The following is a 21,195-nucleotide window of genomic DNA, read 5'->3' as shown; positions in this document are numbered from 1 at the left end:
TAGACACACAGCTAACACCACTGGTTTGGTCAATTTAATGTACCCTGTCTACCCCCACACACCTCATACATCATATGAAAGTTTATCATGTCTGCTTTAAGATGTGGTACAATGTGGAGCTGTCAAGTGGTGCCATTACCATAGAAACGGGATAAACAATGACACCAAAATGATCACTTTGAAATATTTGCATTCATTTGTTAGTTTAATCACTCTAGGTATTATTGCAAGACATAAAATTTGATTTCTTTGTGATCCAAAGCATCACAACAACAATCTAAAGAGTGAAACAAAATCTAATAACACGTTTTTATAGGTATCACTGAAATGTAATAGCGCTGTTAACATCTCTAGTCAACATTGTCATCATCTTGTTCATCATTGTGATCTCTGTCAAGAGTGCATGGGAGTGCAAGAGTGCATAGTCTTCATTGCCTCGGCTTATACACAGTTCTGTGCAGGGAAGATTGTTCTGACTACAGACACAGTAGATTGTGCAGCAACCTCTACTGGTACAGGCACAGATAAGATCTTGTAGAAGCTCAGCTGCTATTGGGCCCTTGAAGAGTACAGGCAGTAGTTCATCATCTACATTGCAATAGTGATCCAATAGCTGGTTTACCGATTTGTGGAGGCATTCAAATATTTGTTTGCCAAGATGCTCTTTTGATCGCTTTCTTCAAAACTGTCCTCACACGATGGGAGTTTGGCCACTGACTTGTCCTTTTTGATGGCTAGATTGAGGCGTAAGCAATTCGGGTCTCTACAGATCTTTCTTTCTCGTGCTGGTCAGACAGCACCACTACCAACTTCTTTGATGCAGAAATTGCAGCTTGTCCGTCATTCTTTTCCAATTTGGCAAGATGTCTGAAGTGGTAAGGTACCTTTGTTTTGACATGAAACGCAGTTTTTTTCTAAATACTAAATAGGGCTGATATAGAGTCACATCCTGTTAATATGTGTACAGCAGGAAGTGTGTTGCCGAAGTCAGGGTGAATGCATCACAAATTGCATGCACAGATATGAAGAATTGCATGAACAGATATGTCAGTTGTGCTGGTAATGGTAATGGTTCCTACATGTTACCTATATGTTCCAGTTTTGGAAAGCAATGAACAGCAAGGATCAAAACTTGTGTATCAGGTGACCTTATTATGGTTACTTTGACACACAGAGAGCCAAAATCCATATTGGCACATACAGCATGCAAAAGTATTCTTGTGTCGTTGTCTTCTTGAGTACTGTATAAGTCTTGGACTACTTCAAAAACTTCTACTGGTGATGGACTTTGCTTATTTCACCATCAGAAAAGCCTCTAGCAAAAAGGAATGTTTTTGTGTTGGGTGTGCTCCTACACACTCAGGTGCATTTTTAATCCTATATTCATAGAGAAATTTTAGAAGTGACTGCTTGTTGGATATCACATTTAGAAACATTTCCATGGAGGCACAGGGCATCCACCAATCACCTAGTATTTCTTGCATCCAACCTTAGATCCTGTCCAGCACTGTCTGTCTGCAGTTTTCACAAAGTTCCTGTCGTATCTGTAAAAGACTTTGATTACAGAATTAGCATTGTCAAATTCTTTTAGGACCTGCCTCAAATACACAGCAGGCTATTCATAGAATGCGTAGAATTTGTCTCCAGCCATCAGTTGTATGAGAGCCGTGGCATCTCTGGCTTCTTTGTTGTATGCTCTTTGCTCATGGGGTCTTTCAGATTGAGCTTCCAGCTGATCCCTTAATTCAGTTTTATCTGTTCTTCTCATAGTTCCATCAGCCTGGAAGAGGGGCACAGCATAGGTCCTATTGGGTGACTAAGAACAGTTGCCATTGAAACATCATCTCTGCATCTTGCTAAGGACTGGGCTCTGCAGAAAATAATTTCAGGACTGATAGCTACTGCAAGTTTCCCTCCTTTGCCTGACTTAAATTTGGTGGTCTTGACCATGTCAGCAAATGTTTTGATGCCAGATTTCTTGACTGAGCTGAAGAAGATATGTCCTATCAGAATCAAGTGCCCCTCTCATAAGTCTCTCTATTTGTTCTTCACCAACGTCTGCTGTTTTCAGTAGACTCTTGTACACCTGATTTTACATGCAGTCTAGCAAATACGTTGATAAACTCCTCTGGATGTGAATCAGGGTCAAATGGGTTTGTCATATTGTTGATGACATTGTTGATAAGAGTTGTAATACGCTCTTCATCCTTCAGTGTAGAGGCAAGGACTTGTTTATGAACTTTGTCTTCATTACTTCTCATTAGGCCACTTCTTTCTCCCATAGCTTTTGCATATTTATATTATGATGCTATGTATTATCATCTCTAACACTGACCTGTACATAAGCGTCACTGAATTAAAAAGCTAGTTTCTAGTATATTTCAAATGCAAGTACTACATGCATGGGCAGTTACAAATTAAAACCTTCTACCAGGCAGACTGGATGCTACATTATATGTACGATAGCTTACAGATGGAGAAGCATTACATTAGGAATTCATGTACATTTATATGTACCCACTATGCAGCACAAACTGTAGGCACGTAATCTGCTTCTGCTGGTGCAAAACCTTCAATCTGAGACCGATCTGGTCAGCAAATTTCAATTGAAAGTATAGAAAACTATTATCACTTGTAAGATACTTTGATATTGATATTCACCATTTTTTGCCACATTCTAAACAGCTTCATTTCTGAAAAAAATACTTGCCCATGAGAAACTAAAAAAATCTTTTAATACATTGTTGTTTGGTAGCTTTGACCAATAAGTACCACACTAAGGTGCTGAAATTAACTTAAACAGTAAAAACTGTACTCTTGGTCCTGTTGCAGTGTTTCTGGAACTGTGCAGAAAATGACACTTTTTTTGTTTTTAGTTACCACTGTTTCACCTTGTCTACAGGCTTACGGCACCACTTGACTACTCCATATTATGCCTCATCTAAACACACATAAAATAAGCTTTCAAGTTATATATGGTGTGGGTGTGTGTAGGGTGGGTATATTAGTATGGCCCTTTTTGGAGAATTGTCGCACACCTAAATGGTGACACAAACGGGACCTGTCAGCCAACCAGCCCACACCAGGAAATGGTGTGGAGTTCACCCCAGTGACGATCTGAGAGACCTAGTGCCAGTGCCAGGCTACTGTTAGGAGGAGAGTGTCTCGCTGCTAGTCTGACTTCAAGCAAGGGGTCTGCTGTGTGAGGAGCCTGTAAGCCATAGTAGTCTTTTCCACCACAAGAGGGTGCTGGTGCCCTGGCTGAAGAGATGCAGGGTGTTTAGGAGCATGAGGAATCTCTGACGCAATGCTGCTTGTGTGTGTGTCCAGGAACTGGAGAATGCTGAATTCATCCCCATGCCTGACAGCCCCTTTCCTATGAGCACAGACTCTTCAGAGCCTGAAAAGGAGACTCTTCCCTATCAGGAACTTCAAGGACTGAAAGTGGCCTCTGATGCTCCTGCTGAATTCAACAAGCCCAAGACAGAGCCCCAGGTAACATATACCTTAAGACAGGGGTCTCAAACACGCGGGCTGCATGTGGCTTGCAGGATTCTTTCGGGAGGCCTGCCAAGCTGACCGCGCCCCCCCTTCTGCACGACCCCCCGCCCCTCTGCCTACCCTGTGGCATCGCAAGCACCACGCTGCTCCCTGAAGCGACTGGAACCATGTCCCTGCAGCCCCGGGGGGGAGTGGCAGAGGGCTCTGTGCAATTGCTCTCGCTTCCAGGCACTGGCCCCCGCAGCTCCCATTGGGAGATTCGGAGGAGGTACCTGGAGGAGTGGCAAGAGCAGCACATGGAGCCCTGTGCCCCTCCTCCCCCAGGGACGTGGTTCTGGCTGCTTCCTGGAACAGAGCAGCGCGGGGCCAGGGCAGGCAGGCAGTGACTTCGGGGAAGGGGTTGGAATGGGGGCAGGGAAAGGGCAGGGACGGGGCCTCATGAAAGGGGCGGAGTGGGGGCAGGGGCAGAAAGGTGGGGGTGTCAGTGACGCGGCCCTTGGGCCAATGCACTAGTCCTCATATGGCCCTCGTGGTCATTTGAGTTTGAGACCCCTGCCTTCAGACTACATCTCCCACAATGAATGTTGGTTGAGTAAGAGCTGAGGGAACATAAATGGCAACGTTTGAGTTGTGGGGAGCTCTAGTGGAGGCCATTGGGTCAGGCTAACTGCTGGTCTGGATGAGAGTGGAAAAGGGCATGTTCATGATGTTCACAGTTGATGCTAACTTGGGAGGAGTTGTGAATACCAGTGAGGAGAGAGAAATCCAAAAGAGAGTAGACATGTGGGCAGGAAATAAAATGAGTTCCTGCTTAGGAAAAATGCAGCTCACACATCTGGGGAAATATTAACCCCATGCTGGGAGACTCCAGTGGGAGGGAGGAACCTGGGAAGCATGGATAGGGCAGGAAATTATACAGGAGTTTATAGTGCTGCCATCCCTAGATGAGGTGCTAATTCCTGACTCACCTGGGAAATCAGGCTGGGGTGGGGAGGCATCAACAAGGATCTCAGAGTGACAAGCAGGTAGGGACAACAGCTGTAAAGAGGGAGTGGGAGGAAGGTCTGTCCAAGTTTGGGGTCCGGGGAATTGGCAGTGAATAACATAAGGGTTAATATCATGTTGACCTGGCTGCCCAAGGATCCAGCACTTAGCGCTTGGAAATCTGCAACTTCAGCAGCTGTGGTGCCATCTTCCATCCTCATTCTCTCACCATGGCACAGGCAGCCACTGGCCTGGGAGGTTTCATACGTTGCGCACACATACAAACTCACTCCCCCGTCTCTCTCTGCAGCAGATGTGTTCAGCTCCAGCCCTGCCCTGTGTGGAAGGAAAGGCAGCGTCTCCAGCTGCAGCCTGTGTGTGCAGCACTTTGCAAACTGAGGTGGAGCGGCTGCAGGGGTTGGTGTTACAGTGTCTGGCTGACCAACAGAAGCTGCAGCAGGAAACCAGTCGTCTCAGTGCCCAGCTCCAGAGGTTCTGCAGGGGGACGGAGGGAATGCAGCAGGTGAGGACATCCCTTGGGTGGGGCATTCAGGCTGAGAACCCTCACACCCCTTGGAAAGTGTGTGTGCAGGGGTAGAGAACTTTGATCCTGGTTCTGGTTGGATGGTGGGGGGAGAGAAGAGGAAGAGCTTTTAATCAAACTCAAATCTCTTCAGGCAGCAGGAGATGGGACAGAGCAGAGAGGTGTAAGGTAAAAATTCCTTGTGCCTGTTGCTCTTGGTCAGCTGCAAAGACACTCTAATTTACTCTATGGCAATAATTTAATAGCAATACAGCCATGAGGCAGGCACTTCAGTGCCTAAGGGGTTTTGAGCAACTTGTATTTCTCCTTCCCAAGAAGAGGGGAGCAGTTAGATGTAGTGTGCTCTGGCTGGGATTGCCATAGTAGCTCTCTTTGTGATGGTAGAAACTTGCATCTGGAGTAGCCAGTAAATTGTGTATAGCCAGCAGCTGAGTTCTGGGAGTGACTGACTGTTTTGTCTGGACAGCTGCAGGCTCATTCCAAAGGAACCCAGACAGCCAAAGAAGAGATGGAAACTGATCCAAAAACTGACTTGGATTCAGATTCCTGGTGTCTCTTGGGAACGGACTCATGCCGCTCCAGCCTCTAGTCTCCTGAGCCTACTGGGATCCATCCAACTTCACAACACACTAACTGAATGCAGAAAGCGGCTTTCCTGGCTTCAGGTCACGCACTGATAAGGAGCGAGGGCGGAGGCTCCAGAGCAGCACCCATGTACGTTTGGTGGGAGACACCTCCTTTAGATATGATCTAGGAGTGAGTTTTGAGAGGGGTAGGGTCCTGAGCTCTGGGCAATGGTCAGCTCAGTGATTATGGCAGCAGCAGCAGCTCTTCTCTGTACCTCATCCATCAATCCTGCCCTTGAGGCAAGACGACCCTGGACCCATCGTGGTGATGGCTCCAGTAGCAGCTTGTGGCCCTTTTGTTTCACTGCTTCCTAAGAGCTGCCCTTGGGACCCCAGCATTAGTCACTGCACCTCTAGGTGAGAGAGCGAGAACCATTGAGTACGGAAGCTGGCTGAACCCTAACTCCCCACCTTCACTTTAGAGCAGTGAACTCTGAGCTGCTCCCAGCCATTATGACAATGGACAGGGCCCTGCCTGTGGAACAGCTCAATGCTGCTCACGGGCAAACAGAGCCTTGAATGTGTTTTACTCTGGAGGCAGTGGGGAGATGGTGATAGAAAGCATGTCCCTGGCCTGAGATGCAGCCTTTGTCCATACAGCTGTGTGCCCTAGTCCTACAGATGAAGTTTAAATGCCTTATTCTGAGGGCCTAGCACTCAGCTAATGCTTTCCACCCTCCAAGCACTGCTCAAAAAGGAAAACTGGATTTAGTTTCCAGTTGTAGCAGAGGGAACTGCTTGAGATAGGGTTCTTGAGTTCAGACTGGCTGCTTCCTAACCAGAAAAGGTGTGTCTGGATCTCAGGCTGTGGCACACTCATTACTCCATCTGTTCAGCTAGTTTTGGGTGCCAGAGCTCCTCTTGTCATGTCTGGTTTCTCAGAGTGAGTCCATTGCTGCTCCTGGCTTTTTCTACTTATCCCTCACCGTAAGCTGGCACAGTCTCAATGCTGGTGTGGGCCTCGTCAGTATTTTTTTCCCCTCCATTGTTTTGACAAAGTGGGAGCACAGCTGTCCCCTCAGCATGGGTCTCTCCTGCAGTGTACACAGAAGGCATCTTTCCCAAGGGCAGTAGATGGTTAGGCCTCAGTCTAAAGCTCACCCCTTCTCTAGCTGCACAAGGTTCTCTCTTCCAAGGAACTTGAAGTGGCCTGACATTTGAAACTTTCCCATATCCCTAGTAGGGAATGAGAGTTTTCTAAATTTGTTTAACAAATTGGCTTGGGGTGGATTTTTGGGTTGGGATGGGCCTCTAGGGGGAAACTAGTCCCTCACCCTTCCCCAAGGTGGGGCTTCTAGGAAGCAGAGTCTTCTCCTCCCATGCAATGGGGTGGGGTTGTGATTTCATTATCCCTAAAACTGTCTCCATCACCGGTGTGTCTCTAGTTTTGCCTTGAATCTTTCAATGAGAGCTATTTCACCTGCCTTAGACTTTTCTTCCCTTGTGGGGACTGTTTAAGGGTGCTAACGTCTTTCTTGATGAAATTCTCTACCTGGGGACAGATGCCAAAGCATCCTGCTTGGAGTCAGTGCTCTCTTAGGTTCTTCTCTAGTGCCTATCACTGTAGTATACTAGAGCTGAATCAAATGCAGTCTGTTCTGAGCAGGAACCTGGGCAGAGTTAGACCTCAGTCTGGCTGTCCTTATCGTTGTAGAGCGGGAAGGAGAGAGACAGCCCCAATGTAGGGTCTTGAATGCCAGAAGTTCAAGCGTTGCTTGGTTACTGTTGGTGACACTGTCTTCTCTTCTCCCATATGTATTGGAGTCAGTTCTCAGGTTAGGAGTCCCAGCATAAGAATTCTTTTGCTGCAGTGGAGATGGAGTCTGTCATGTTGCAGCAGTGGCTTTGAGAAGGAGTGAAGTACTAAGCCTAAGCCATGTCCAATAAGCGAGCACCAAGCTGATGGGAGTTGCTCTCCTGCAGTGCACTGCTATCTCCTTTCTCAATGCTCTACAGCTGGGAAGACTGGATTCCCCTTGGATCTAGTAGAGGATTCAGATCCCTGGCAGAGGGTGTCCTGTGCTCCACAACCTCATATGTGCCTTAGAGGATTCACGCTATACAAGTTGTGCCTATTACAGACCAGCTAGCTGTGCAACCAGAAAAGCAGTTTAAACCCAGTTTTGGGCTGGAAAGTGAAGGGCAAGTGGGTAGAAGTGCCTTTGAACAGTTTCAAAACCCTTTTGACTTCTCCCCTTTTTGCATTGCTAGCTCCATACGTCAGTCTCCTGCTAGTTTTGCTCTTGAGTTGTTATAGTGGAACACGACTTATGCCTGCTCTGACACTGGCAGAATAACTAGTTTGTCATTATCTTTCTTTGAAAGATTAAAGAGTGGAGTGGTTTGTAGTTTGTTTAAATAAATGTTTAAACTAATTCTCCGGTGTGTCCTGACTCTGTGCATATTCCCACCTCCCCTCCAGGCAGAATCTCGGCTTGGAGCAGGGTCTCCTGTGTTTTCATTCCACCAAGAGGTGTGGGGAAAGTGTGCACGCAGTCAGCTTAGGGGAAGGTTCATTGCTGTGAAAAAGTGGCAAGTTTTGCTTTACTAGGGACATCTACATGAAAAGAGGCTCTGTGTTCCATGAGACACCTGGTCTCTTGATGCTGCTTCTCTTCCTGATGATGCCATTTTTACCACAGCTCCAATGGTGCCATGTGGGGTATGAGCAGCAGGAAGAGATGGGGTCCAAAGGAACAAAATCCTGGCTCTCTTAGAAGAGCTTTTACTAGAGTGTTAAGTCTCCCACAGTCACCTATTCAGTAGTTGTAATAAGCGGCACTGCTGCCAGTTCTGATTATTTATTTGCGTTACCACAGCACCTAAGAGCATCAGTCATGGATCAGGGTCCCATTGTGCTGGGTGCTGTAAAAACAGAATATTAAAAACTCTGAGGTTTTAATCAGGGTCTCCTGTATTCAATGGTATCTGTATGCCTGCCTGAGTCTGCAGACAAACTGAAACGATAGCTCAACAAGAGGAGTGAACTGCCCATTGTTGACTCTGAAACATAAATATGGCAAGCCAATTATCTCCTGGCATAATTCCATTGACTTCAGTGATGTAACCCCAGCAGACAATTTGGTCTACAACTTCAGTGTCACCATTAACTATTTAAACTGCTCATCTTTTTCACAGAAACTTGCCGTGAACGTGTTTATCACACAATCCCAAACTGCCTCCCACAACTTCCCAAGAGCCCCATTATCCCTACCAACTTCCCCTGCTGACTTCTGTGATGCAGATCAGCATTGTTGACACCGTCAGCCTTTGGCACACTGAGAACAGGGTGAGGATCATGTAAAATTGGATTTAATATAAACACATCACAGGGGTTACGATACTGATTTTCTTAAACTAGTTTCATGTTTAGTTCATTTTAAAAATAAATTTATCTATCAGTTCAGATGAATTTCCACTCTCCCCCCTTCCCCATTTTCTTGCTATATACTCCTCTCCAGCCTTCCTGTGACCTCACTGCTATCCCATAATAACAAAACCAGAAATGGAGTTACTAAGCCATGTGCCCAGCCTCCCATGATCACTCTGCATGTATGTTGAACCCATTTCAGACCCTGTCTCTGGATTTTAATATTTCTTCCTAGGCTGTAAGCTCTTCAATGCTTGCACAGTGCACAGCACCATGCAGTTTTAACACTAATTGGGGCTTTTGAGCACTACCATAGTGTCCCAAGGGAGGGAGCTTTGCCCACTTATCTTGGGGACAGGAGGTCTCCTATTTCCTTGGGAGACTATTCCACATCTAACAGTCAAGGACTATTTCCAAATATCCAGCCTCTGACTAAGCCTAGTTCAGTCTGGCCCCTGTGTATCTTCCCCAGGCTGTGCTGAGTTGGGGCAGGACCACCATGTGCCTTGAAGAAAAAGTTACTGGGCTTTTTTGTTCATTTTCTCCTCTCGTGAATTACTTGTTCTTCCATTGGTATCCCTACACTGCTTGGGACCCACCTGCTAGGGCTTCGTTAGTACTGAACAACCTGCTACTTACATAGGGCCTAAAGACATCTGTCAGCCTGGATGCTCTCCATGAAAAACTGAGGCTGGAAAGAACCTTGCATTGGAGTCCAAGTTTGTGTACCTGGTAAGTAATCCCTTTGTAACAGTCACCCTGTAGCCTAAAGGCCCTGTCCTAGCTCTAGGAGTCTTTACCATTCCACAGTTGACACTGGAACAAGCACACTTGGGCTGAAAGATGCCTCTCCAAATACTCAGTAAGTGGCTGGTGATGCATAGCTCCCCTGCTACTATGAGGCCCCATCTGTAAGCTTTCTGCCCCAAGGAATTCTTGTGCTGAAGCTGCATTTTATGGGTCCCCCTCCCCAGTCTGCTCTTCCGATTAAAGAGATGGTATGTCAAACATGGCCCCAAATTAAGGGTTTTGGATGTTTAAAAGCAAAATGTTACTGACCCAAAGTCCAATAGAAACAGTCTGAGGATTTTCCTGAATCCAGTGGAAACAAGCTAAATAAATCCTCCTGTGGGCTATTGCAGGAGAAGCACGGAATGAGCCTACCTGCTCTGTTTTCATTGTTCAGCTCAAAAATAAACAGGACTGAGCACAAAAAGCAGCTGAGAGAGGGAAGCAGTTCTGGATTCTGCCTCTAGGGACTGTTAGAAACAGAGGGAAGGAAAGTTGTAATTTGTACGTTGTTCTAATGTACTAATGTCATTTATCTTCCCTGTCTCTCTGCAAGGAAACTACCTTCCCTGACTTATCCAAACTACTGTATCATCCCACACAAGGCCTCTCTACTGTAGGAACCGAGAACTCCCTCCCACCTGCTCTTCCCAGAGACAGCCACACAGGCTTGGCGGATGAAGCTGGAGAGTTGATCTTTGGGGGCTTTCATGTGCCAGCATCTGCAGCTAAACAGCAGTAGAATTCCAGCCCACTCCCCAGCTGTTTTGCAGGCAGGCGCTTCCTTCAGCACAGTCAGGCTGTTAACATATAAATATCAGGTTTTGGAGTGGTAGCCATGTTAGTCTGTATCAGCAAAAGCAAGGAGGAGTCCTTGTGGCATCTTAGAGCAGGGGCGGGCAAACTTTTTGGTCTGAGGGCTGCATCTGGTTTCCAAAATTGTATGGAGGGCCAGTCAGGGGAGGCTGTGCCTCCCCAAACAGCCAGGCATGACCTGGCCCCCGCCCCCTATCCAAACCCCACTGCTTCTTGCCCCTAGGACTCCTGCCCCATCCAACCCCCTGCTCTCTGTCCCTGACTGCCCCTGGACCCCCCACCCTAGCTGCCCCATCCAACCCCTCCTCATTCCTGACTGCCACCCCTCCCTGACCACCCCCAGACCCTCCACCCCTAACTGCCCCCTGCCACCCCATCCACCCCCTCTCCTTCCTGACTGCCCCCCCCCACCTAGGACCCCTGCCCCATGCAACAACCCCTTTTCCCTGACCACCCCTGGAACACCCACCCCTGACTGCCCCTGCCACCCCATCCAACCCCTCCTCTCATTCCTGACTGCCCCCCTGGGACCTGTACCCCACCCAGCCCTCCTGCTCCCTGTCCCCTGACTGCCCGCTGCTGCTGCATCCAACCCCTCCTCTCCTTCCTGACTGCCCCCCAGGACCCCTGCCCCTTCAACCCCCCTGTTCCCTGCCCTCTGACCACCCTGACCCCTATCCACACTCCAGGCCCCTAACCACCACCCTGAACTCCCCTGCCCTTTATCCAACCCCCCCTGCCCCACTCCTTGCCCCCTTATCTCGCTGCCTGGAGCACCGGTGGCTGGCAGCGTGGCTGCACCAGGACAGGCAGCCATGCCGCACAGCACAGAGCACTGGGTCAGGCCGGGCTCTGCAGCTGCGCCCCCAGGAGCTCACAGCCCTGCTGCCCAGAGCATTGTGCTGGCAGCACAGTGAGCTGAGGCAGCGGGCAGCAGGGGGACTAGCCTCCTGGGCCAGGAGCTCAGGGGCTGGGCAGGAGGGTCCCATGGGCCAGATGCGGCCCATGGGCCGTAGTTTGCCCACCTCTGCCTCAGACCCTAACATTTATTTGGGCAGAAGCTTTTGTGGGCTACAACCCACTTCATCAGATGCATGGAGTGGAAAAAACAGTAAGCAGAATTCATAGCACATGAATTCTGCTTACTGTTTTTTTTCACTCCATGCATCTGATGAAGCGGGTTTTAGCCCACGAAAGCTTCTGCCCAAATAAATTTGTTAGGCTCTAAGGTGCTACAAGGCCTCCTCGTTTATACAAATATCAGTTTAATCTCAGCAGGGAAGCGGTATTTTTGTGTGGCTGGTTCAAGGCTGAGCATTGTTAGTGCCTAACTAAAGGGCTTCTTTCCATCTGTGAGATCTGGATGACCTCTGCCCCACACTGTGTACTACTTCATGTCAGAGGAAAGAGCCCTCAACCTTCCACCCCCACCACCTGCCCATAGCCCCAACCATGATTCTGAGGACCAGCTTATCCATGGTGGTTCTTCCCTTGCTGCTGTCCCACCGACAACCCCATTCCCTACACAAGGGACATCATGGACATCCTCCCACTCACAGCCAGACCCAGCAATCTCTTCCATCAAGAGAACTGGAACTCCTTGTGAAGAGCTGTAGAAGGGGAAGAAATGGGAACCAGCAGCAGTAGGGTAGTGGCCTAAACTGTCATGGACCTATCTGCACACACTCAGGAACCACTGGCTGCAACTCAAAGTACAAGCACTTTAGTATTCTGTTCATGGGGCCTGAGCTTCTTACTCACATTACATGGGGATATCTTAAAAGTTAGCAGCCAACTTGGGGGATGGGAAGAACACAAAGCTTCCTCTAGATGGAAGCCAGTTTGGGAGAGGGAGCTAGGATTCATTGCAGTGTGCCATCCTTAACGTCTCCTTTGTGGTGGTGGGGGGGGTCGGTTCTTGATGGTCTTGCATTTGGGAATATGTCTCTCAGCCACCTTGGGTGCAAAGCGGCGGTTGCAGTGGGGGCAGGAGATATAGTCTGGGTTCTCTACAGGGGGCAGTGGTGGCAGGTCTGAGAGCTTCCCCCCTTTGGAGATCACATGCTGCATCTCACGGGCCTGGCGGAGGGTCCGGATGAAAGACTCATGCTTTTGTCTCCAGTTGTTCTTGGGTGGCTCATTCTGCACAGAAGGGGAAGAGTGATTAGTATAGATGGCAGGAGCTATAACTGGGCTGGCTCCAGGTCCTGCACCTTTACTCACCATCTTCTCATAGAGGGCCCAACCCCATACTCAGCCCTGAACCCACCTCCAGTGCAGCAAACCCCCAGATTGGTACCGCTCCTTTAAGGCAGCCGAGACAGATGGTGGTTGTCAAGGGAAGGTATCAGTCACCAGGAGCAGGGGAAAATAGCCACTTAAAGGGAGCCTGCAGAAGTGAGGCCAAGATACACCAGGCAGGGGCTGCTGGAGCTTGGCTGAGGGATGTTAATGTTCCCGTTGCCATTGGTTTGTTTTAACAATAGGCTTTTAGATCAGGTCCCAGCCTGCCCCCAATAGCAGCCCCAATTATACTGCAGCTCCCGCAACCTAAACACAACAGACCCCCCCCCCCCCACCAATAAGAGGTTGCCCCCGCTGGGAGCATCCTGGAGTGGGTTGAGCCCCTTTCAGTGGGAGGAGATTCTTCCCTTTGCACGGTGTAAAAGGCCCAGAAATGGCATAGGTCCTGGAAGGATTTTTATAGTAAGGGTGCTGAGAGCCATTAAGCAACACTGTAAACCCTGTAAATGATGGAAACCACTACAAACCAGCAGGTGCAGCACCCCCTGTTCCAGCACCTATGGGAAGTGGAGGGGGGGGTCCTGATCTCCCCCTTGCTGCTGGGAGTGTCCCAGTCAGGATTGCCTAGTTGCTAGTCTTGGCCAGTGGTGGATTAACTGTGCCCAGGAGCCCAGGCCAATTTGGGGGCACCCCAAACCCCTGGCAGAAGCCCGGTTGTCCCAGCAGGAGCCCCAAGCCCAGTTCTGGGGCTGCTGCAGCACAGAAGTGAGGGTGTACCACCCTCATTTCTGTGCTGCCTCAGGGGGTGGGTCTGATCTCCCCACCAAGAGCAGCTGTGCAGGGGAAGGACACGTCCTGTCCTGCCCAACCCAGCCTGGACTAGGAGCTACCAGCTGGGGTACTCCCAACAGCACGCCGAGATTGGATTTCACGGGGAAAGGCTTATTTCACAGACCAGGACATGTTTTTCAGTGTCATGAAATTAGTAGGGCCCTACCTATGAGCAAGTTCTTTCATACCCCTTCATTATTTTGGAGATCAGGTGACTATCTCCAGGAAGCGTCAATGTCCTAAACCAAGCCCCTTAAACCTTCTAATGTGGATCCTGTCCATGGGCTCGTTGCTGGCTTATCCCTTAAAGGTGTCTATATTCTAGTGGGCCTGAATGGAGTGTCAGGAGCATAGTAAGTATTATTAAAACAGGTATAATTCCATCCTTCTTAAAGAGGGTTTCAAGGGGGAAGGACTGATCCACCCCCAGGCCAGCCAGTTGCCTGGAAGTGCATGTTACCTGGGTGGTGTTTTTGCCCTTCCAGTGCTGATATTGCTCCAGCTCAGTTCCCCTGGCTCTGGCCATGCTTGAGTCAAATACTTTCCTCTTGGAGCCTTGGCTTTTGCTGCAAACATACATGTGCTTCTCCAGCCGGAGGTGGAGAAACCTACGCCCACAGAAGCCACACTCTCCTAGCTCTCCCTGCTCCGTGCCAATGGGAGCCTGTGAATGCAACAGTTCTGCTGCAGGGTCTTGTTCTGAGGGGGCTGCTGCAGGTGTACCCTGGCTGTGTTTCATGATCAACTTTGAACAGGAGGCCATGCTCTCCAAAGACATGTGCTCTTGAATTTTGCTGTTGCTGGCCACCAGCCGCCCCTTCTTGAGTCTCTCTATGCCCAGCACATGGGGAAGGTGGGTATTGTTTGGCACGGGCATGGCACCCTCTGGAGACTGCTCCCAATCACAGTCCCCCTCACTGGGCCTGGCTATAGCCCGGAAAATGTTCCCTCCAGAAAGCCCTGCCGCTTTCCTCTCTGGCATCCTCAGACCCTCTCTCTCCTTTCTCTCTTCCACCTCCACCTGCTGCTTCTCTCTCTGGATCCGCCTGAGCTCCTCCTCTGTTCTCCTCAGCTTCTCCCTGAGGAGGGCCTCTTTCCTTCGGATCTCCTCCTCCAGGCTCTGCCCAGCTGCCTCCAGCCTTTGGATGTAACCCAACTCTGCCCTGCTTGGATGGGTGGCTGACTGCTTAGGCTGCTCTGCTGCCAAAGGAGATGGGAATACAGCTGGCTGGGCCCTGGCTGCTGGCAACTTCCCTCTCTTCTTTGAGCTAGATCTGTTGCTGGGAGATTCAGTCATGGGTGGTGAGCTCCTGAGCGGACCTGTGCTGACCATTGGAACACTCTCAGCCTTGCGGTGAAAGACTGGTTTCAGAGGGTAGGACCGGTCCACCCCTTCTCTCCGCCTGGCTGCCCACTTGGAGGGCAAAGTACTGGTCTGGCTGGTGAGATACCTGCTGTGGGGTCCAGCAGAGTAGAAGCCTTCAAGTCCAGAGTCTTGCTGGTTGCTCCCAGAAAAGAGAGAGCAGGAATAACTCCGGCTTTTGCAGATGCAAAGATCCTTCAGTTTTTCCTCCTTGTCACGCAGGAGCTGCTGCTGGAAGTTGTTCTTCAGGTGTTCTAGCCGGGACTGGTGCCCAAGGGCCTTAGGATGGTATCTCTTCTGCCCTGTCAATGGAAGACTGGGAGCTGCCACCATAGAATCCAAAGGTGGACACACAGCCAGTTGCAGCTGAGCCATTCAGTGCCTGTGGTAGAACATTGGGGCAAAAACACATTATAAACATGTTTGTTCCCAAGCTGGGGCTTCCTCCCCCAAAATCAACGCTCTAGAGTAGGAGTGGACAAACGTTTTCCCAGATGTGGCCCTCAGGCCAATAGAAATTGTATGGCAGGCCATGAATGTTCACAAAATTGGGGTTAGGGTGTGGGAGGGGGTGAGGGCTCTGGTTGGGGCTGTGGACTCCAGGGTTGGGCCAGAAATGAGGAGTTCAGGGTGCAGGAGGGGGCTCCAGGCTGGGGAGTGGGAGGTGAGCTCTGGGGTGGGGCTAGGGATGAGGAATTTGGGGTGTAGGAGGGTGCTCTGGGCTGGGATGGAGGGGTATCATGGCTGGGGCAGGGGGTTGGGGCATGGGAAGGGGTGCAGGCTCCAGCTGGGGGTGCAAGCTCTGGGATGGGGCTGGGGATGAGGGGTTTGGGGTGGAGGAGGGTGCTCCGGGCTGGGATCAAGGGGTTCAGAGGGGGATCAGGGCTGGGCTGGGGAGATGCTCAGGGGTGCAAGAGGCTCCCGGAAGCAACGGCATGTCCCTTCTCCGGCTCCTACGTGAAGGCACGCCCAGGCTGCTCTGCACACTGCCCCATCTGCAGGCACTGCCCCTGCAGCTCCCACTAGAATGCTGGAGGGGGCCATTGGAGCCGGAGGGGGGGGCCATACCACGGCTTCCAGGAGCTGCATGGAGCAGCCCAGCAAGAGCTCGAGGGCTGGTTTAAAATGACTGACGGCCCAAATCTGGCCTGCGGTTCGTAGTTTGCCCACCCCTGCTCTAGAGGCAGCGGCCTGAACAGTCCAAAGGACATTAATGGAGCTTTGGAGAGCTTGTGTGATTACTCTGCCCTCTGTGAGCCTTCCCTGAGGTGCAGGGCCTCTTTGAAGGCCTCTCCTGGTTTTACCTGTGGAATTCTCTAATGCAGTTGGAAATAAATTGCTTCTTTCTCTGCCTGTGCAATGTCTTGCTACGAAAGCAGCAGGAATGTGCTCAGCCAGCAGGGAAGTCTATTGCCCAAAAATATCTGTTAAGTCCCCTCCATGGTTCCTCCCTTTAGAATTTGCAACACCAGCTAGAGAAGCAAGTGTTCTTTGGATTCTGCCAACACAGATTCTTATATGCTACAGGTAGAGTCAACATACAGAAACCTCCAGAAGCAGGTTACCCTGCTCCTGCAGCATGCTCTCCTACAGCACACAGCCTGAACAGATAACTTGAGGTTCCTATAGGGCAAGGCCAATTATACACCATCACAAGCATACATGGAGCTTCACAAACCAGCACAAAGCCACTGCCCTTAGGAGTGTAATCTGAACTAAGTGTACAGCAGGGGATGATGAGGACATATAGGCTTTGGGCTGAGATATGCTCATGTAAAGGTCACATACTATTTGGTGGGTTTTTGGTGCTGATTTATTTGCAGTCTAATCCCCAGCTGCTGAGAAGGCTGCTAGAATTCCAGTGGCACGCCCACTGACTGCAACAACTTTCAGGTAGGTACTGGTGGCAGTGTGCCCTTCGCTACAACTTAGCTCTGAAGAAGTCATGTGCTCTTAAAAATCGTACTTGTAGCACCATGACTGGGGTGGGTGTACAAACATCCAACATTTGCTTCATGGCATCAAGTTGTACCAATTTGGACAAGTGGTTACAGAAGTTTTTAATTTGAATTCAAAACAATTGTTGAACAGCTGATTGGTGGAAAGGGTCTGTGACAGCAGCAGTGATTTAGCCAATAAAGGGATAAAACAAGTAATAAGAGAGGAAGCTCTTAACTGGGCACTTAATTGGGTTCTAAGTGGGCAAGTGTCTGGGGTAACCTGCAAGCTTCAGCTATCTTGGAACCCAGTTTTACCTTCTAATTATTGTGCCTTTGATAGGGGCACTGTAAGTTCTGTTGTGTTTTAAATTAAAACACTGGAGCTGCAAGGGGTCAGCTGGGTTCTGAAGTCAGTCAGCACTGTTTGTGGTCCTGTTTTTGTGATCAAATGTCTATTCCACCAAGACCAGGAAATTGAGGCTATAGCCTTCTGCTGACATTAGAACTCACCAAACCCTCTCTAAGTGGCACATTGCAAACAATACTGAGAATGGGGAAGGTTTGCAGGGACTCTGTCAAATTAAACAGCATTTATTGTTATCACACACACACTTTTCCTTATAATAACCAACAGCCCCTAAAGCTGAATGAATGTTGACAGCACCTGCAAAGTGCAGTTGATGCGGAGTATTGTTTCCTTTATTGCCCTTCTCTCAGCCCAGGCAGTGAAAATCGAGGAGGTCACGTTCCTTGGTGGGGTATTTCCGTGTCCCAGAGGCGGAGGCAGGCAGCGTTGTCAGGCAGAGACAAGTCACGGCTTGCTCCGCGAGAGGCGGCTGCTGAGCTGAGACTCGAACCAGGCCCTTAAGTCAAGCACCCTTCCTCCTTTTCACGTGGGGAAGGCCCGGCCCGGTCCCTCTCGGGGCCTGTTATCCCCAGGTCAGCGAAAGGGGGTTGGGAGGTGCTCGGGCACCCCACGGAACGCCCTCCCCGGCCCCCGGCGAGCGAGGCTGTCCAGACACGCTCCGACACCCCGGCAGCCAACCCCCTGCCCTGACTCCCGCCCTGGGAAAGGTCCCCCACGGGCGGGGTGCTGCCCTCACGCACCCCCAGGGAAACAAACGCCCCGTGACCGCCATCCTCACCTGGGCCTCCAGCCGCGCTGGGCGGCTGCGGGCGCTGCGCACTGACTGTTTACTACTGTTGCCTGGAAACCAGCACGCCAACGCTATCTCCAGCGTCGCTCTAGCCTCCCGCCGAGTCGGCCGCTCTGGCACTCGGCTCCGCTCTATGGTCTGGGGCGGCTCTGTTCCCGGCTCTATGACCCGACGGCGGCAAAAGCCGGCGCGCGCCACAGCCGTTGGGCGGTGCTAGTTCTCGCTCTGGCGGCGGGTCCCCAGCGGGTGAGTCCGGCGGGACCCGCGCCCGAAGGGTTCGGACCCGTCTCCCAGCCCTGCTGCTTTATTCGTGAAGTTGCGGATGGGGACAGGTCGTGGGCGGAGCCGGGACGCCTGCCCGGGGGGGCTGGCGGAGGCGTGACCCCGCCCCCAGGGCACGGCGGGGAGCCGGGGGCAGCTCTAGCTGCCTGCTGGGAGCGCCGAGTGGCTGCTCAGTGGCTCCTCCTTGGGCACGGGTCCTGGGACTTTAAGCTCCAAATAAGGCGCGGTTCCTGCCCTCCTGTCTCTCCCAAGCCTCGTAATGCAGCCGCAGTGGGGCCCTGCGGGAAGCCAGTCTTGCCCGCGTGGGTGGGGAGGGCGGCAGCGGTATCCCCCTGGATCTCTGCTAATAGTCGCCGCTTTGTTTTTGTACCAGGCGTGCGTCACTATGGCTGAGGGCGACAGCCTCATCTCTGTGGACTATGAAGTCTTTGGGAAGGTCCAAGGAGTGTTCTTCCGCAAGCACACCCAGGTGTGTCTGCTGCAAATGTTGGAGCAGAGGGCGAGGCTGGCAGCTGAGCCAGGATGGGGCTGCTCAGGCACCTTGATCTAGTCACCACGGGGGCGCAGGCTGTACTGAACTGGTATCTGCATTTGAATCTCAGCACAAGCTGGGCCTGAGCTGCCTTTCCCAAGTTGGCGTTGGCCCTATCTGCCCCGTAGCTGCTGCTGTTTCCCCCTACTGCTCTTCTATGTTTTCTCCTTTTGGGGTAGCTGCAGGAGTCACCAGTCTTGCCTTCTGGATCCATCACTTTTTGGGGGAGAGGAGTGGGGTGGTCCAGATGTTGGGTTGTGACTTGCTGAGGACTTGTCACACTAAATAAGTACAGCCCATTAAATTCCAGCTCCTAGAGTAAGAGTATTGTCTTGGGACTGGAGTGGTCTAGCTATTGCTGACCCCCCTAGAGAACAAAATCTGAGTTAAATTTTGTACTTTAATGAAAAACATTAACATTCAAGGCCAGTCTTTTCCTTTTGGAACCTCCCAGCCTGGGGAGTCACCTTACCCCCTTCCTGGTCAGCCAACATTCTGTTGTGATCTCCAAATGGTCTCCATCACAGACTCTTTCCATCAAAGGTCCAGAGGCTTTTGTGAGGCTGCTGGGTCATTTGTAAGTAATTCAGCTGAGACTGAGTCACTAGCATCATGGCTTTTATAGCCACAGCTGTGTTTTGTTTGGAATCTCTTGACACTGCCTGTTGCCAGTGACACCTGGATTGTATTCCCTAGGGGTAACTCAAGGGATGTATTGCAGGTGCTGTTTTCAATGTAAAGGTGTTACAATGGATAACTGGATTAATCCCAAAATACATTCTGTCTGGCTATTCCATGGGATCTCTCTTATGAATGGCTTTCCCATGGTCCTCCCTGGGGACTGATTCCTATAAAAAGATGTCAGTTTGTGGTCTGCCTTCAATTCAGATTAATCCCATCTTCATTTCCCATTTCCTTTCTAGGCTGAGGGTAAGAAGCTGGGGGTGGTTGGCTGGGTCCAAAACACCGAAGATGGCACTGTGCAAGGACAAATCCAAGGTCCCAGTGTCAAGGTACGGCAGCTGCAGGAATGGCTAAGGAAGACAGGAAGCCCCAAATCCCACATCGATCGAGCAGAATTCCGCAATGAGAAGAAGATTGTTGCACTGGAGTACAGGAACTTCAGCATTGTGAAATAACTAGACAGAAAGCACTGAGAAGGGAGTTGAGCTCTCAAAAACTTCCCCACCAACCTTTACTTGTTCAGTCAGATAGTGTCCAAATACAGAGAGCCCTTAGTTTTATCTTGTTACTCTTCTAATTTATTGTCTGTTTGTTATACTATTTAACCCTGAACCTTCCTGAATCCCATGGGCAGGAAAACAGGCAGACTGGAGGGTGAGACTGCCTTTAATAAAGGGATCGTTTGGAAACCCAACCTCTCATATCTGAATTTATTTGTAACCATTCAAACTCATTTTGCATTTTAGAGACCACACAGTCAGTATAGTATCCCATCTACTTCACAGAAGTCACATAACCAGCCTTGGAATTGATGCCTTAGAGGGCAGAACCATGGAATTTTGGCTTCTTCTAATACTAAATACTATTAAAGAATCATTTGCCTCTCTTTATTTTTTTAAATTTCCAGTTCTCAGAAACATCTGTTTTATCTTCCATCCAGCAATGACTTGTATTTGGCAGTTTCTGTTCTTTTGGGTGCCTTGTGTGTACCTCACACCAGCATCATTGATGTTTTTGGGTGATAGTTGGCCAAGCTGGGGGAAAGCTTTTAGTGGTACTGCAACAACACCACCTGCAAGGGATATTGCTGCTGCTGCTTGTGATGTTTTTCAGAATTTATGAATGAATATAATAGGGCTGGTGCAAGACCAAAAGCCCTAGAACTTGAAGTCTTCTCTCTGTCCCCTCAGATTGGTAGAGTAGTAGCACAGCATGCCTTGCTGCTGATTCCCTAGGAGGGAGTGGAGAATTCAGTCTGTGTAGCCCATTCAGTCTTTAGGCTCTATATTGAGACTGCCAATAAAGTGGTTGATTAAAACCAATTGTAGTAGTGGTGGTTTTGTCATGTGGGTACTTTGCTATTAGCAGGTAGACCTACCAACTCCTTTCACAGGTGGAGCTGCCATAATGGGTTTGAAATAGGACCAGCTTTTTGGCTTACCATATTGTTATTATTTGGCATGCATCCCTGTGCAATCATGGTATGCCATTGTTATTACTTCATTCAGTTACGCTGAAACCTAAGATTTTTT

General features: G+C 50.0%; 3 protein-coding genes across 9 annotated transcripts in view; 2 read left to right on the top strand and 1 right to left on the bottom strand.

The window, feature by feature from the left end:
* Positions 1-8,030, top strand: part of NEK9 (NIMA related kinase 9) — a 35,437-nt gene extending 27,407 nt beyond the window's left edge. The window contains exons 20-22 of one of the 4 annotated variants that reach the window (XM_037900704.2): positions 3,331-3,495; positions 4,799-5,008; positions 5,496-8,030. In XM_037900704.2, the coding sequence (XP_037756632.1) occupies positions 3,331-3,495; positions 4,799-5,008; positions 5,496-5,618 (498 nt within the window). In that variant the 3' untranslated portion in view covers positions 5,619-8,030. Of the gene's footprint in view, positions 1-3,330; positions 3,496-4,795; positions 5,009-5,495 lie in introns of all 4 variants that reach the window. The other 3 variants (XM_037900703.2, XM_043548161.1, XM_037900705.2) reach the window with 3 other exon arrangements.
* Positions 6,636-19,566, bottom strand: ZC2HC1C (zinc finger C2HC-type containing 1C). 3 transcript variants are annotated; one of them, XM_043548163.1, is made up of 3 exons: positions 19,452-19,566; positions 14,166-15,450; positions 6,636-12,772 (listed from the first exon to the last, which is right to left on the bottom strand). In XM_043548163.1, the coding sequence occupies exons 2-3, from the start codon at positions 15,441-15,443 to the stop codon at positions 12,512-12,514; spliced, it is 1,539 nt and encodes a 512-aa protein (XP_043404098.1). In that variant the 5' UTR covers positions 15,444-15,450; positions 19,452-19,566; the 3' UTR covers positions 6,636-12,511. The 3 variants fall into 3 exon arrangements, with proteins under 3 accessions (XP_043404098.1, XP_007065278.2, XP_027683422.2); XM_007065216.4 differs by lacking the exon at positions 19,452-19,566 and adding an exon at positions 18,154-18,443; XM_027827621.3 differs by lacking the exon at positions 19,452-19,566 and adding an exon at positions 17,673-17,809.
* Positions 18,369-20,803, top strand: ACYP1 (acylphosphatase 1). Of its 2 annotated transcripts, XM_043548164.1 has the most exons (3): positions 18,369-18,411; positions 18,821-18,916; positions 19,903-20,803. In XM_043548164.1, the coding sequence occupies exons 2-3, from the start codon at positions 18,833-18,835 to the stop codon at positions 20,116-20,118; spliced, it is 300 nt and encodes a 99-aa protein (XP_043404099.1). In that variant the 5' UTR covers positions 18,369-18,411; positions 18,821-18,832; the 3' UTR covers positions 20,119-20,803. The 2 variants fall into 2 exon arrangements, with proteins under 2 accessions (XP_043404099.1, XP_007065279.1); XM_007065217.4 differs by lacking the exon at positions 18,369-18,411 and having other exon boundaries at positions 18,570-18,916.
* The last annotated feature ends 392 nt before the right edge of the window (positions 20,804-21,195 follow it).

Source organism: Chelonia mydas, chromosome 6, assembly GCF_015237465.2.
Source record: "Chelonia mydas isolate rCheMyd1 chromosome 6, rCheMyd1.pri.v2, whole genome shotgun sequence".
NCBI classification, from domain to species: Eukaryota; Metazoa; Chordata; order Testudines; family Cheloniidae; genus Chelonia; species Chelonia mydas.
The sequence above is the reverse complement of the archived record's forward strand: the minus strand, read 5'-3'. Positions and strand labels throughout refer to the sequence as shown.